The sequence below is a fragment of the Eublepharis macularius genome, chromosome 1 (assembly GCF_028583425.1).
Source record: "Eublepharis macularius isolate TG4126 chromosome 1, MPM_Emac_v1.0, whole genome shotgun sequence".
Taxonomy (NCBI): Eukaryota; Metazoa; Chordata; class Lepidosauria; order Squamata; family Eublepharidae; genus Eublepharis; species Eublepharis macularius.
In genome coordinates, this window is record NC_072790.1 from 254,932,878 (window position 1) to 254,947,264 (window position 14,387).

Consider the following 14,387-nt stretch of genomic DNA (forward strand, 5'->3'; position numbering starts at 1 on the left):
CCCCCGAAACCAAGGAAGCCGCAGTCTTACAGCTCTCACACCAGGCCTGTTTGCAGGGTGGAGCATTTGGAGTCATTTGTGGAACCAAACTAGTGCCAGTATGGTGAGGGAGAGAGAGACTGAGGTCGGGGAGACGCACGTGCCGATCCCCATGCAGCCATGAGGCCCGGTGGGCGATCCTGGACTGTCACTCTTTCTCAGGCACCTCACAGGGTTGTTGTGGAGGGCAAAACAAAGGAGAGCACCCAAACTGAAGGGTGGGAGGAAACTGGGATAGACGGAGCGCGGAGGGTCAGAGCACACGAGACAAACTCCACATGAAGGGCACCCGACTGGTCCCGCAATCATTGCTGGGAATGGTAGTCCCACAACACCCCCCACCCCACCCCAGCGAAGTGGATTTTCTTGCCAAGAACAGCCGCTCAACTGAAGAGATTGTCTTTCAAAGAGATTCTCCCAAAGAGGGACTGGTTCCCTTTCAAAAACCCAGTCATCTGGTTTCCCTTCAGCTCAGAGACGGAGGTGTGGGGTGGGGTGGGGAATCCGAGCTGCGATTTCCTGCTGGGAGAATAAGAATGGGAGGGAGGGACTGGATTTCTCTCGCGCTCGCAAAACATCTCGGCTTTTTTCCTGTCTCTTGTTACATCGTTCCCCATCCCCCCACCCCAATCCCAAGTTTTTGAAAGAGAAAGAGTGTGTGCGTGTGTGTGAAACTCCCCCTTCCCTCACCAGCTGAGAATCACGTTGAGCGGATGGTTGTTTTTTTAACTACAATTCCCAGGGATGATTGCAGGATCTGACACTTGTCCTTGCATCTCATGTGGGCAAAACGAGTTCTAAGTTCAGCAGCCTCAACCCTGGAACAGGGTTAGGGTCTTTGCAAACCCTCAGAGCCCCTCCGTCAACCCCGCAGGGTTCTCGAAAGGAGTCCCGAGGCAACTAAGAACAGAAGCAGCAGCCTCAAAACAGCTGCAGTGGGTTCATTTTACAGCTTCCTTTGGGGGTCAGTTGTGGGAAGGAATACAACATAACGCAGCGGGAGGACTGGAGGAGGAATGGTCGGGGGGGAGGGGTCTTCTCCGCCCTGGAATATGCTGCCCTCGTGGATGCTGAGCTGGGTAAGAGGCAGCATCCATGCCGACAAAACTGCTTCTTTCTTTTTCATGCAAGGCTCGGATCTCTGCCGTGTTTTAGAAGAAAACGTGTGCCCCTCCATGCTCACAAAGTCACCCAAGCAGATCCTGCCCCTCCCCTCCCCCCATTTATGGCATATCTGGAGGCATCTCTCATTGCTTGCAGTGCCTGTACAGCTGGATCTGCCAGGTCAGTCCTGCCTGTGGGGCACGGTTGCCAGGTCCCCAACCCCCTGGGTGGGAGGTCGGAGGCCTGACACTTACTGTGTGTTGTGTCTGTCATGCGCACATGTGCTCCCCGGCCTGTGCAATGACGGCTCTTCTGGGAAGTGATGTCATCGCGCAGGGCACATGCCGCTCTAGGAGCATCCCTGCACTCTGCTGGATTTTACCATTCCACCCCCCCCCTTTGTGTCATATCTGGAGGCATCTCTCATTGCTTGCAGCACCAGTACAGCCGGATCTGCCAGGTCAGTCCTGCCTGTGGCCGTGGGGCCTTCTGGCTTTGCCCTTGCAGACTCCGGGGGGACTGGATGATTCCCTGATAGGCGGCAGGGCGACGTCAGGCAGCAGTTGTATGGGAGATTCTCCTACTGCAAAGGCCCTTGGAAGCTGTGACCATTTTCTTTATCAGGAGGTGATGATGAGTTCATGCACTTTACATGGGGGGGAGGGGCACAGGTGAGGCTACTGATATTTCCATACATACATACACAAAGAAAAGTAGAATGAGCTCTTTCGGGTGCGACAGAAGACTATCATGCAGTCTCTCAGAGCATGCGCACCAAAGCCGAGGCGAGAGACGAGGAACTCACCGCTGGAGCAATCTGCACCTCTCCACCCTTGCTCACATTGGCACTGGTCTGGGGCCACACACCTCCCGTGCACGCACTCCTGGGTACAGCGAGCTGGAGGCCAGAGAGGAAGAAGGGGAGAAGACGTCACAGGACAGCTGAGAAATCCTCTGGGCGGCACCTGCTTCCCAAAGAGCAGCCCGAGAAAGGCAGGCAGGCAGACAGGCAGGCAGCAGAGCAGCCCTCCCTTGGATCACAAAGTCTTCTGGAGGTGTTGAGGGGGCACGTGGCCAAGGAGGAACCGAGTGGGCTCCAGTCAGCTTTACAAAAGTTCATGAGAGCTAAGGAGAGGTCTGGAAATAATGAGTGGAGTCTGGGAGCGGCACAAAGCAAGTGGCTGAAAGGGGGAGGCCCACGGCCCTCGGAGGTATCAGGGGAACCAGAGCTAAGAAGACGTAAAAGTGGTGGCTGCTGCCTCGGGCTCATGGCACCCTCCTTCGCCAGCCCCTTCTCCATGAAGCCACCAGCAGAGCCCAAGTTTGGGTCCTTTCCTGATCTCGTGGTGCTGGAGTGCTGGCCATCCTCCAAGTCGCCTCCCCTCGCCCCCGGCTTCTGCTGGCCTCCTCACTTATCGCTGAGGGCTTTCTCAGAGGGTTGTGTGGCATCACCCTCCCTTCACATCAGTCTTTTCTCATGGAACAGGCAGGCCCACAAGCGGGGGGGGGGGAGGGATCGGGCCCACAAACTCCTGCAGCCCAAGTGCTGCTTCCTACAAGGGCAGCCCAGAGCTGGCCGGCCCTTGGTGCCCCAGGGGCGGACTTACGGACACAGACGTCGGCGCTCTCGTAATAGCCTCGGCAGCAGCGGTGCCTTCTCCGGTACTCAACCTTCACGCCTTGGCGATAGGCAGCTTTGTAGAGGATCCTGAGGGAAAGCAAAGGGAAACGTGAAGCAGGCAGGGCGTTGCCATCAGGGCAGCGGGGCGAGGCATCTGCCAGCTGCCCAGAGGATTCTGCTTAAGGCACATTTGTGGGCCGGGTCACACAGCCACGAAATGGATTAAAGCCAGAAACATCCTGATGCTAACCTGGGCCTCGGGGGCGGGCATGGCGGAGTTGTGCCAAACGCCCTGTAGAAAAAGGCTGTTGCGGCTGAACGGGGGTCAGGGAGGGGGGAAGTCATTGGGGAAGTAGTTGAGCTAGGAGCTCACACCTCCATCTCCCAAGGGTGCCTCAGACAAAGCCCCAGGGGAATGGGGCGGGGGGGGGGGAGAGCCCTGGACCAACAGGGCCCCCCAGGCTCCTCCTTAGCGGCTTCTGCATTGGAGTCCAGAGTCCTTTCAGCTGGGCCAAGACAGCCGCCGCCCCAGAACACTTAGTAATTATTTGAAATATTTATGTTCCACCTTATTTCCTTAGACTCAAGGCAGCTCGGTGGTGCTCCAAGTGTTTGTAATGCTGCTGAGAGGTCTAGGCTGTTCAATGGCTCAGGCCCAGTTTGCCATCTTCTTTGGTTTAAAGCATGCCTCTTACCGGTGCTGAGTGCAGATCTTGGCAAAGGGCCACGTCCCCTCGCAGGGTTCCACGAAGACCTGGGCAATCGGCTGTATATACGACTCTTTGGAAGGTGTTGTAAAACTGGCAAAGATCAAACTCGTTTGTATTACTCTTACATCATAATTACTGTATATCATAATTACTATATCTAATTCCCAACATAGCTCGAGCTGTGGATCCCTAAATCCATGGATCAGGGCCATGTACAGAGAAAGGAGATTTTCTACACATATCAGGGGTGTTTAAAAACCCTAAATCAGGTAAGTGATATTTGCACTTGTGCAGAAATTGCAACTCAAACAGGCTTCAATTGGCACAAGCCAGCTTGGCGTTCTCTCTCCCTGGCACAAGCCAGCTTGGCGTTCTCTCTCCCTGGCACATGGCAGCGACCGCAGGAGTGGCAAGGAAGGGCGGAGAGACAGAGAGGTGGCACATCCGAGGCTGGGCTGCAGATGCTGCCTTGGGCCTTTGAATGGCCCCATTTGGCACTAGCCCAGCAGCAGCGGGAGGGGGGAGGCAACCAGCTGAGGCTGCCGAAGGGAAGGGACGGGTGAGAAGGCTGGGCCCCACACTCTAGGCCTCATGCAGGCATCGCTCCCCCACCACCTGAGAGGGTAAACTCCACCACGGCCAGGCTGGCTGGCATCACGACGAGGCACCTGCTGGCTCTCTTCCCTTCCCCACCAGCCAGTCCGTCTGCAGATGCACAGCAGAGGGGGCGAGGGGGAGAGCAGGTGCTGCCCCTGCCCCCCCTTCCTGGTCACATTAGCCAGGTGGGCAGAAGCAGCAGTGCTGCAGGTGGACAGGAGAGGGCGAGACCGGGAGCTGCTGCCCACCACCCCTGGAGCAGCCAGGGCCGGCTGGCAAGAAAGTGGACAGCCCAGGGGAACAGAGAGGGGGATCCAGAAGGGATGCGATTCCACCCACCCACCCACTCACCCACCTCGGGAGAGCTGAGGGTCCCCTGCTTGTTTTCTTTAATAGAGAACTGCTTGGCTTGTGCAAATGATAAGAGCAGCAAAACCAGGCCGCCGGCCAAGAAGGTCAGAGTTCCTGTTTACTGGGGGGGGGGGGGGATGTTCAATTATGTAGGGAAAAGATTACTTTCTGAAGGAACCACAAAGGGGACCAGCCCAGATGGGCTGATGAGGACTGAAGGGTCTGGAAAGCACAGGATTGTGTTTTCCACACAGGGAGAGGCCCGTCTCTTTCCCCCGTTTCCACTCTGCGTGTTGATACTCCACAGAGGCAATGGGGCTTCCACACAGCAGGCTTCCGCCAGCTTCCCTGCTCTGGTCCCCGGGCAGCAGCCCCCCCCCCCCACCACCACAGGTTTTACAAAGTTGTTTTTTACTAATCCGCAATTTCATATCATTATATTAATATATCATTATAACAATCTGTGCAACAGGTTCTCTGAATACCCAGCTTTCATTTTTAAAACTCTGCAGATATATGCCTTTCCCCTTATACCTCTGCAACGGAAGGGGCTAGAGCCTTTAAAAAAACAAACCCTGGGAATTCAGAAAACCTCTTAACATACATTGTTCTAGTGTTATATCGCTATTATGATATTCAATTGCCAGCTTTTTAAAAAGCCCTTGATGGGGGTGGGGGGTGGGGACAACTGCTGTGGAGAAAGTGGCTGACAGGTGGACGGGACTGAAAAAATCCAAACTTTCCTGCCCACAGAGCAGCCATCTAGGCTTCGCTGTGATCTTCCCAAACCTTTGTAGCAAAGCTAGTTTGGGAAAGTTCAGGAGAAAGCCAGGGAAACCCCAGAAGGTGCATGAATTCATAGAATCATAGAGTTGGAAGGGGCCATACAGACCATCTAGTCCAACCCCCTGGCATCAGTATGGTGTTGAGTAGCAGGAACCACCCCCCTCTTTCTAAGAACATTGAACCCAGGGCAAAGAACTTGTGTGGAAACGGCAGCTGAGAGGCATTGGGGGTGGGGGGCAAACTGGCCTGCTGAAGCAAAGGGTTTATAGCATCCCAGGAAAGGAAATTTGGGTTACTAGGTAAGCGGGAATTTCTAGACAGCTTCTCGTCCCCTGGCCTCATTGGCCCCAGCTTGGTTGCTGCAGTTCACCAAGAACTCCGAGAGTGCGCAGGAACACGTAATACAGGATCTCAGGCAAAACTGTATCTCTTGATCATATGGCACAAAACAGCAAACATGCACACACCAAAACCTCTGACTCTTTTGGAGAGGGAAATATCACCCCCAGCTGGCTGAAGATGGAGCTAGAAGAGGAACTGCAACAATTAAGGCCACGGGAAGCAAAATTAATTCTAGGCCAGGCTATCTCCACCTTCAGTGGGCTTTGGTGAAACTGACTACCGTCCTGTAGGCAGGTAAGATGGTTTCTTTGATGGGCCATTTATAACTGGGCTTAAGAAGTTCTCCACTTCAGAAGATGGTTTCAGGTTACGTACCCTGAGTCTCGAGATTCATGCCCTGCTGGAAATCTAATTGGTCTCCTAGGTGCTACTGGACCCAAATCTTGCTCTTCCTTTTCACAAGCATACACCAGATGTTTGAAAAGGCAATATTTTGGCTACAACGATCCTCTTCAACCTACCTCTGCTTCAGACCTGTCATTGGTCATCTCCCCCCAGCCTCTTACCTCTCCCAATAGCTGCAGACATTGGGGTCGTTGGGACTGAGCGACGCACCCCAGTCCAGCTGCATCCACAGCAAGAGAATTGCGCACCTGTTCATCCTGGTGAGAAGAAGAAGGCCGTGTTGACCGTAAGGCAGGAGATGCAGAGGAGGAGGAGGAGAGGGCTCGGCGCTGATTGCAATCACCATGGCTACATTTGGCTGAGAAAACCCGTGTCCTAGACACGTGGGCATGTGTGAATGGAGACCACTTTCCAAGGCAAAAACCCTTCTACCTCTCATTCCTATTTATCTCTAATTCAATATTTGTGTGTGTTATGTTCCGTTAAGTCATCTGAGACATGTGGAGATCCTATTATTGAAAGACCTCCAAAACATCCTATCACTAACAGACTTAGATTCTGCAAGAGTTTGGATCTTCCTCTTTTCCGACTACCGCTTTTCCTAGTATTATCCACTTTTCCTGAGAGTCTTGTCTTCTCATGATGTGATCAAAGTATTTATAAACCTGCCTTTCTCCTGATAATTCGGGGCCCTGAGGGATGATAGACATAATTGTAAGTAAGGGATAATTTGGCAACGTAACAAGGGTCTTAAACACATCTGGAAGAAGCACTAAGATCTAAAATGTGACAAAATCAGAGAACGCTTTAATGCAAAGAATAGCTCACACTTTTAAACAGTCATGACAATATCAAACACACAGTAATGATTCTCAGCACTAGAATGTCCATGTTAAACAGCAATGTTTGTGAGTGCACTTGCACACACACACACACAGAGTGTAACATGTATTGCTCCAGAAGTGGAGACAAGAGGCCAAAGAAATAAAGCCACAGGGGAAACCAAAGATTTCTAGTTGAGCAGACTTTTGCACACCAATCCCAAATCCTTGGATGGGGTCTGGTGAACCAGCAAGCCAAGGGGAAGGCAAGATCCGCACGAGGCCACGGGCGGGGGGGATTAAGTCGCGGCACCAACTGTGGTGGGTTTCGAGCACATCTTAGCTGACAAGTCTTGGGTCATATGAGGGAAACTAATGAGAAAAGCTTAAATCAGACAAGATAATGTGTGGCTAGCACTTTTGTTGGATATTTAGCAGAGTAAATAAAACTCAGCTGAATAATGCAGCACAGACATGTGCGTGTTTAATTTCTAAGGAAAGGTTTACTTCAAAAATGAGGGAAAAGATTACATGAAAAGAAAACAACAGTCTAACTTATCTTTCTAGTTCTGATACACTCCATCTCGCCTCTTTGCTCCCTCTTTCTTTCTGCGTATGTGCAGAATAGCATGAACTATCCCCAATATATTGATCAGCCAATAGTCAATCTTAGGGTCACTTCACTGAGAATAAAGCCTCCCCCTTTCCGGCCAGAAGAGTCTCCTCTACACCTAATTGGCTCTGTGTGCTAAACTTGCTATCACCAGTTTACAGAAACTTCAGCTTTACCCTTTCTTGACGGAAGGGGTGGCACTTGCAAAACCCAACAAGTTTTTACAAGGCTTGAGTGGTGTGGTGATCACATCCTTTATACTAAACGTACAGCTGAGTGGGGGGGGGGGTTCTGATTTATTATTAACTTCAAATGTGGCCAGGCAATTGGCAGAAGTGACAATTCAAACAAAGGCAGAACTAAATATAGGGAAACTTCCCGCCCTCCCGGGTCCGTTGGCATTCTGGCGCGAAAACCCAAAGAGGTTGTGTGGGAACTGATTAGTTTAGTCTAAATGAAGTACAAAGGAAAATATCCCAGTCTCTGGGAACAGGTACAATGTTCCCTGCTAGCAGCTCGCTTTCAAGGACACGTGCTGGAAAAGTGCATATTTTCAACAGATAATGGAGAGGCCCCACTGGCTCTCCTGCATTTTATTTATTTATTTATTTTATTTTTTCAATTTATATACCGCCCATCCCCAGGGGCTCTGGGCGGTGAACAGTTAAAATCGATAAAAACAAGAACTAAAATCAATATACAAATAATAAAACAAATTAACAAAGTGCAGTGGTGGGGAGAATCCTCCCCCACCCCAAAGGTGGGAGGCCGACATGGCACCGCCCCCTTCAATCACCGAACGCCTGGCGGAACAGCTCTGTCTTACAGGCCCGGCGGAACGATAATATGTCCCGCTGGGCCCGGGTTTCCATTGACAGAGCGTTCCACCAGGCTGGGGCCAGGACTGAAAAGGCCCTGGCCCTGGTTGAAGCGAGGCGGGCTTCCTTAGGGCCGGGGACCACAAGTAAATATTTATTCGCTGATCGAAGCGATCTCCAGGGAACGTACAGGGAGAGGCGGTCCCGAAAATATGCCGGTCCCAACCCGCTCAGGGCTTGAAAGGTAAGAACCAACACCTTGAACCTGATTCGGAATTCAACCGGAAGCCAGTGCAGCTGGTGCAGGACAGGTGTGATGTGTGACTGGTAAGGTATACCAGTCAGGACCCGTGCCACCGCATTCTGGACCAGTTGTAGTTTCCGGATCAGGCCCAGGGGTAGCCCAGCATAGAGTGAGTTACAGTAATCTAGCCTGGAGGTGACCATTGCATGGATCACTGTAGCCAGGTCCTGGGGCGTCAGGTAGGGGGTAAGTTGCCTGATCTGACGAAGATGGAAAAATGCAGACTTTGCAACCGCCGTGACCTGGGCCTCCATCGATAGGGAGTCATCCAGGAGCACGCCCAGACTCTTCAGCACTGGCAAGGTTGCCAGTGGTGTCCCATCCAGGGAAGGGAGCTGGGTCCCACCGTCTGGCAGCCCCCTGTCCCAGCTGCAGGACCTCCGTCTTCACCGGGTTCAGTTTCAGCCTGCTCTGTTTCAACCATGCCGTCACAGCCTCCAAAGCTCTGGCCAGATTGTCTGGGGCCGTGTCTGGCTGGCCGTCCATCAACAGAAAAAGTTGGGTGTCATCCACGTATTGATGACAACCCAGCCCAAACCTCTGCACCAACTGGGTGAGGAGGCGCATATAGATGTTAAATAACATCGGGGAGAGTATCGCCCCTTGGGGAACCCCGCACACCAAAGGGTGACGGGGCGATAGATCTCCCCCGAGCGCCACCCTCTGTCCCTGACCCTGGAGAAAGGAGACCAGCCACTGTAAGGCTGTCCCCCTAATCCCCACGTCGGCAAGGCGGCTGGCCAACAAATCATAGTCAACCGTGTCAAACGCTGCTGTGAGATCAAGTAACACAAGCAGCGCTGACCCGCCTCGATCCAGATGCCTGCGAAGGTCGTCTTTGAGGGCAACCAACGCTGTCTCCGTCCCATGGCCAGGACAGAAGCCAGACTGGAATGGGTCCAGGACTAGAGCATCATTCAGGAATTCCTGCAGTTGTACCGCCACCGCCCGCTCAATCACCTTGCCCAGGAATGGGAGGTTCGACACTGGGCAGTAACTGGACAGGTTGGTGGGGTCCAAAGATGGTTTTTTCAGGAGGGACCGCACTACCGCCTCCTTTAACGCTCCTGGAAAATCCCCAGAGCTCAGGGAGATGTTAACAATGGCCTCCAAATGGTCCCGTAGCCCCTCTGAGCTGGCCTTCACCAGCCAGGATGGGCAGGGGTCCAGAGGACAGGTGGTTGGCCTCATCCCCTGCAGGATCCTGTCAACATCGTCCTGAGAGAGCAGCCTGAAATGGTCTAATACGGACCCAGAAGATGGCCAAGGGGTCTCCAGTTCCCTTACTGTATCAACAGTGGGTGGCAGGCCACGGCGAAGGGACAAGATTTTACCCGCAAAATAGCTCGCAAAAGCCTCGCAGCTGATAGTCGAATTAAGAATTTGGTGGCCTCCCTGAGAGAGGGAGACCAAGGACCGAACTGTTCGAAATAATTAAGCCAGGCGTGAGCTAGCGGACGCAATGGAAGCAGCAAAGAAATCCCTCTTTGCTGCTTTCACTGCCACCTCATAGGCTTTCATAAACGTCCTATAAGATGTTCTTGCCTCTTTGTCATGCCCCTGCCTCCACACTCGCTCTAGTCGTCTCAGAGACCGCTTCATCTGGCGAAGCTCCTCGGTAAACCAAGGAGCTACCCGTTTGCGGGCTCGGAGAGGACGGCAGGGGGCAATAGCATCGATGGCTTCGGAAAGACGGCCATGCCAATCATGGTACATATTTTCAACAGATAATGGAGAGGCCCCACTGGCTCTCCTGCATTTTATGTTAGCAGTTAAGACACTCTCAGATGAGTTATACAGTAAACAGAATATAACTTTGGCAAACAATAGCGACCAGTACAAAATACAGAATGCAATCATGGGAGGTATGCTGGCACACATGGCAGGTTGATTGCCTCTGTAAGGGTCTGCCAGGTGACCCTCAAAAAGACTTCACTGCATGGGTTAAAGAACTTTATTGATAAGCTACCAGGCTCTTACCCCGTTTTTCACAGAAATGACGTTTCTCTACAGGCACAGAACATATATAGGATTCTATATGTGGGTGAATTCCCAAATCCTCACCCCCTTAAGGTAACGGTCAGCTAAGTTCAAAGGGAAGTACCTAGGCGGGGGGAAACAGAGTTATTATAGGCAAAGTCTCAAGGCCGTGCGTGTCCGGGCAAGCATCTCTCCCCAGACTAAGGAGAGAGGAGTTTAGGAGGCATACAGATAACAGCAGATACAGCCCCTCCCCTTGCATACTTTCACATAGGAGTCAGAAATTAGCTTCAGCCGTATTATTAGAGCACAAACATTACACAGGATTTCGTTGGGAATGACAGGCGAGGCACCACAGGTGATGCACCTGATAGACCTGTTCTCTATGACTCGGTCTGGTCCCCTTTTAAAACTGTTTATGCCTTTGGCCATCACTACATCCAGCTCTTGTTGGGTGAAGAAGTCTTTCCTCTTGCTGTCCTGAATCTACTGCACCTCACTTTCTTAGGATGCCCCCGAGTGCTAGTATTTGGGGAGAGGGAGAAAGAGACCTGTCTGCCGACCCTCTCTACCCCACGCATATTTTGATAAACCTCCATCACATCCCCCCTTAGGCATGTCTTTACTAAACTGAGAAGTCCCAGGCTCTTCAGCCTTTCCTTAAAGGAAATGTTCCCCAATCTCTTAATCGTGCCCAGGGTAATGCCGATCTCCACTTTGGGGCCAGGGAGGAATTTTCCTCCAGGCCAAATGGGGTTTTTACCTTCCTCCGGGCATAGAGCAGGGGTCGGGGGGGAGAGGATGGGGAAGGGGGCAATAGCTGTGAATGTCCTGCATTGCATTGTGTAGGGGGCTGCACTAGATGAACCTTGGGTCCCTTCCAGTTCTAAGTTTCTACACTTCATCATGGTTGCCTTCTTCTGTACTTTTTCCAGCTTTGCAATGTCTTTTTTGTGATATGGGGACAAGAACTGCACACAGCATTCCAAATGAGGATAAACCACACAGGGGCAGTATAATATTGGCCGTTTTCTTTTCCTTTCTTAATAATCCCTGGCACCGAGTCTCCCCTTTTTACCACTGCCTCACGTTGTGTTGACATTTTCATTGAGCTGTCTCAGGGACCCCCAGGCCTCTTTCCCTCTCAGTCTCAGCAAGTTCAGACCCCGTTAGCGTATCCTTGAAGCTGGGTTTTTTTTGTTCCAGTCTGCATCGTCTTGCACTTGCCGCTTCATTTGCCCCCCTGCCAACCACCCACGTGGGCAGATCAGCCAAATCAAGGCAGGGGACCCACTTGCAAGCTAAGTGAAGTGAACAGAATGCTTTATCTGCAGCTGCATCACTTGTCTCTCCAGTAATAAAGCTGAATGTAGCGTCACCTCTAGGCTCTTGTCAGCTGGACCCCATCAAATGCAGGAAGTGCTTCGGCCGTCAGGATCTCGGCCTTCCCAGCCAACATTACCTCCATCTTGCCAGGATTCCATGTACAGAGCTCAGCCTTAAGCATCTTGCAGTTGCACACCGGAAACCAGACCTTACCAAGATTCAGTTTCAGCTTGTTTACCCTTAGCCCACCCACGGGGAGAGGGGACTATAAATCTAATAAATAACAACAACAACAACGTTCGATTTATATACCGCCCTTCAGGATGACTTAATACTCACTCAGAGTGGTTTACAAAGTATGTTGTTATTATCCCCACAACAATAATCACCCTGTGAGGTGGGTGGGGCTGAGCTGTGCCAAACCCAAAGTCAACCAGCTGGCTTCAAGCGGAGGAGTGGGGAATCAGACCTGGTTCTCCAGATTAGAGTCCCGCACTCTTAACCACTACACCAAACTTCCACTTAAATAGCCACTTAACTACAGCTAGGAAAACAAAGAAAACTACACCGCGATTAACTTACTAAGAATACTATATTAAGTGCCTCTACTAGGTATATTTTGTACAGAATAAACGATTTCAACAGAAAGTGTGTTAATTTCTCATGAAACATACAGAACCATACAATTTAAAGGTAACTGGTCTAAAGGAAGATAGGCAAATAGGTACTTCAAAAATATCAGTACATATGATCCGTACAAGAACAATATAATTGTAAAGTAACAAGTGCTTGTAAATAATTTCTCAAGATTCTAAAGTGCTAATAATGCCTGTTAAAGTGATTGCGCTACACAAATAGAGAAACCAGGTGAACGCGATTCAATACAATTCCATAGACCATTCAAATTACAACACAACCTTCAGTAGCATATAATTATAAACAGAGCACAGGAAGTCGTGTCTTCACCAGAATTCCAAAAGCCAAGGCCATTCTAACTGCAACGCACGAGGCAGCCGAGAGCCTCTCTCGTTTCAGAACAACTCCTTCCTCGTGGCAGTTACAGGAAAAATTCACAACAGTTCCTACAAAATCGCAGCGTTCTCCAGCCACTCATTCTGGGCGTGTGGTGGGGCCAGCTTGTGTGTGATCTCAGGAAAGCCAGGAAAGCAAAGGCTCTCGCCAAGACCTGCTGGGCCTTATCAGAAAGGGCATGTGGACTCACAGGAGAACAGCCTCTTCTTGCGGTTGGTTGATCTCCCGGCACACAGACAGGGCGGACCCAGCCGGAGCGGCCTGTCATGGTCATCCTGACACATCAATATGCTGGTTGATCTCATCCTGCAGCCACAAGCAAACTCTAAATGGCCCCGGCAACAATGCACCCACGCAGCAGGGTGGCGGTCAGCCCCTGCCAGGCAGATCCCCGGGTACTTCACTGTAGACACGCCAAGAGTCCAGTTAAAGTTTTCTTTTATTAGAGATCCATCAGTACCAGTGCAGCCAGACAGCAGCATTGGCAGAAGTGACGAAAAGGGGGAAAGCAACATCAGTTATAGGGCAAGGTTCCCGCCCTGGGGTAAGGACCGTTAGAATTTAGGCACGCAGGGCCTAGAAGACTGGATGGAGTAGGGGGGATAGGAAGAGGAGGATGAGCTCATTCCATGTTTCAGGGAGATACGGCTCCAACCGGCACTTCGAGGACACTTTCCCATGCCAGCCAAGAAAGTGAAAGTAGCCACCTGCAAGATAAGCGATTCACAGCTACACAGTTACCCAACTACACAGATACTCCCACACATTCTCAGAGGCCCAGAGTATAACACAGAGTGCAATAGACATACATGGCAAATAAGCAGGGCGCATCTGGCAGTGGCTTAGCATGTCCGATGGAAACTGCTCACACCTCTTGACCAAAGCCATTTGTCACAGAGCTGGCGGCTCTGGAGTGGGAAGAATCAGGCACAGAGGCCCCGCCTTTGGCAGCGTGTGCCCCCAGCCCCTGTCTGCTTCCTTCCCACCTGCCCTGCTCTACCCTCAGGAAGGTGGGAATTTAGTTACCCACTGCGACCCAGCAGGTTTTGGCCTGTGTTTAAGAGGTGCCTGGGTCACCTCTCCTCCCCCCTTGAATTCTGCTGGCTGTGTCCATTTCTTGCAAGGAAGAGTTGCCTGGATCAGCTTCCAAGTCTGAGATGCACAAGATACCCCAGCAAGGTTTTTAAAAAGGTTTCATTAAAATATTTCATTCAGAAGAGGAAACGTCAAAAGGTACAAGAAGCTGCTAGAGACTTTTCTCATGAAAAGTTTGTTTGACCCTTGCAGACCCTTGCGAGGGACCAGCTTGCTGGATCGGGGGAACTCTGTCGACGTGATTTATCTGGATTTCAGTAAAGCTTTTGATAAGGTCCCCCATGACATTCTGATGGGCAAACTGGAAGACTGTGGAGTGGACTACAGGACAGTTCGGTGGATAGGGAACTGGTTGGAGGACCGCACCCAAAGAGTGGTGGCCGACGGCGTTTCATCAGATTGGAGGGAGGTGTCCAGTGGGGTGCCGCAGGGCTCGGTTTTGG

The 14,387-nt window shown here is 51.5% G+C and overlaps 1 protein-coding gene across 2 annotated transcripts in view; it reads right to left on the bottom strand.

Moving 5' to 3' along the window:
* Positions 1–14,387, bottom strand: part of PEAR1 (platelet endothelial aggregation receptor 1) — an 85,958-nt gene that overhangs the window by 26,494 nt on the left and 45,077 nt on the right. For both annotated transcript variants that reach the window (XM_054999439.1, XM_054999430.1), the window contains exons 2-5: positions 6,117–6,212; positions 3,460–3,564; positions 2,751–2,851; positions 1,949–2,041 (exon numbers count right to left, since the gene is read on the bottom strand). In XM_054999439.1, coding sequence (XP_054855414.1) covers positions 1,949–2,041; positions 2,751–2,851; positions 3,460–3,564; positions 6,117–6,211 — 394 coding nt within the window. In that variant the 5' untranslated portion in view covers position 6,212. The remainder of the gene's footprint in view (positions 1–1,948; positions 2,042–2,750; positions 2,852–3,459; positions 3,565–6,116; positions 6,213–14,387) is intronic.